General features: G+C 9.8%; 1 protein-coding gene across 1 annotated transcript, besides 4 other annotated features; it reads left to right on the forward strand. All coding sequences in view use genetic code 6, as the record gives it.

The window, feature by feature from the left end:
• The first annotated feature begins 3 nt into the window (after window positions 1–3).
• Window positions 4–42: a microsatellite.
• A 421-nt stretch (window positions 43–463) lies between these two features.
• Window positions 464–505: a microsatellite.
• Window positions 506–1,681: 1,176 nt separating this feature from the next.
• IMG5_142040 (hypothetical protein) lies at window positions 1,682–1,929 on the forward strand (the record flags this gene model as incomplete). The annotated part of the gene is made up of 1 exon (XM_004031296.1): window positions 1,682–1,929. A coding segment is annotated over one exon (248 nt), but the record flags the coding sequence as incomplete, so codon positions are not given.
• Window positions 1,713–1,789: a microsatellite.
• Window positions 1,833–1,886: a microsatellite.
• Window positions 1,930–2,509: the final 580 nt, after the last annotated feature.

The following is a 2,509-nucleotide window of genomic DNA, read 5'->3' on the forward strand; positions in this document are numbered from 1 at the left end:
TTAATATAATATATATATATATATATATATATATATATATATTTAAAAATAAATTATTAAATTATTAAATATAACATATTTTTTAATTTTAATATCATTTATTTTAATTTAATTATACAAAAATTTTATATATAAATATTTTCAGTATTTTTTTTTTATATTTTTTTTATTTTTTTAAAAATGTTAAATAAAATTATTTTGAACATTTATATAAATATTCTTTCATAATAAATAATATTAAATATAATAATATATTTTTGTTTCTTTTAGATTTAAATATATTAATAGATTTATTTTTTTGATATATACATTTTTAAATTATTTGAAATAAATAAAATTGAAATGTTTTTTTGTTTATTATTAAATTTAATATCAATTTATATTTAAAATAACAAAAAATATAAATAAATATTTAACTTTTTAGTTATATATTTTACTTAAAAACATTAAAAAATATGAATTTTTTTATTTAATATTTTATTTTATTATAATTTTTTATTTATTAATTTAAATTTCTTAATATATTTAATTTAACATACATCATATGATTTTATCAATTTTTTTTTTCCTTTAATTTTATTCTTTTAATTAATTTAAATACTAAACATAACAAAAATTAATATTTAATTTAAAAACAAAAAGAAAAAAGAAATAATAATTATTATTTTTTATATTAATAATACGAAAAAGAAATAGTCATATATAAATTAATATTACTTTATAATATCAAATATATTAATGAATTATAAAATTAATAATATTTAAATTGAAAATATTATTTTGTATATTTTACTAATCAAAATAATACTTGTTATTATTTTTATTTTCTTTAATAAAATGTTATTAAATCACTATTAAATTTCATTCATAAATTTTTATAATAATAGTTTTATATGAAACACATTTTCATATTATATATATAAAACAAAAGATATTATTTTATTTAATTACCAATTCTTATTTTTAAAAAATTATTATTTATTATATAGTATTTAAATGTATAATAATAAAGCGATTATTTTTTAAATTAAACACCAAAAAAAATATAATTAACTGAGATTAATATATGGTTTTAACAAAATGTTTTCTTAAAAGAACAAATAAAGAGTTAAAAATATTTTTATATAAATAAATTATATTTTGAATATAAAAAATAAGTTAAATAAATTTGTTTTTCAATTTAATTAATTTAAAATTAATAAAAAACAATAAATATAATTAAAAAACACATTTATTTTATTTTATTTAAAAAAATATTAATATATATATATATATATAAAAATATTAAAATATTATATAAGTAATATTTATCAATTTAATTATTTAAATTAATAATTTTAAAAAATATATATAAAAATATAAATGAATACTATTATTGATAATTAATAATTAAAATCATTTGAATTTAATTATTAATTTATTTTAAATAAAACACAAGATAATAATACTATAAAAAACACTCAAAATAGTAAACCTATAATGATATAAAAATAATTTACACAAAAAGATATAATTTCAATGTAAAATTTCTAATATTTAATAGATAGATTAAATGTAATTTATTTAAAATAAATATTAATAATAATATATATAATAATTTATTTTTATAAAAAGACTTAAATTTAGTATAACTAACAATATAATAACATTACAAAATAACAAAAATAAACTAGAGATTAAGCCATATTAAAATTATTTCTTTATGTACTTTAATATATAATATATATATATATATATATATATATATATATATATATATATATATATTAATATATAATTATAAATATATTTTTAAAAATATTATTTTTTATTTGTATATTTTAATTTATGTTTATTTCTTTTAATCATTAATTTTTTTTAATATATATTTTATTTTAATAATATTTAATTAACTTATTTATTTACTTTTTTATTTTTTATATATAAATAGTATTTTCCTTTTATTGAACATTTAATAAATTAAATAAATGAAAAATTTAGAAATAGAATAATAACATATTCGATAATTACATATAACATTTTAATAAAACTTTTATCTTATATGTATATTGACTCTATATTATTATCCTAAAATTAAAATCCTTAATATTTTACTGACCAAAATCTTACACTTTTAATAATTACCGGATTATATTTATCCATTAAGGTAAAATAAATTATTGAAAAAAATAAAAATAAAATATAAAGATGGGTGATTCTTATAATATGATAAGCTTAGAATAACTTATAAAGTCAAATTATTTTAAAAACTAATGTTAAAACCTTCTAGATATTATATAAATAGAACTAGATATATGTAACAGTTTAAAATTTAACTTTAATTTGATAACTTCTTCAGATATATCCGATTTTTTTATTTATAATCATTTCGTATAATATTCTAATAATAAATTTTTCACTAAACAATTAGAAAGTGCTTTAACTGAAATTTATATATGTATTTTTTTATTTTTATTAATATATTCCCTATATATATATGTATATTAACAAAAAAAAAATAGGCTAGAAA

The sequence above is a fragment of the Ichthyophthirius multifiliis genome, assembly GCF_000220395.1.
Source record: "Ichthyophthirius multifiliis unplaced genomic scaffold scaff_1120509251105, whole genome shotgun sequence".
NCBI classification, from domain to species: domain Eukaryota; phylum Ciliophora; class Oligohymenophorea; order Hymenostomatida; genus Ichthyophthirius; species Ichthyophthirius multifiliis.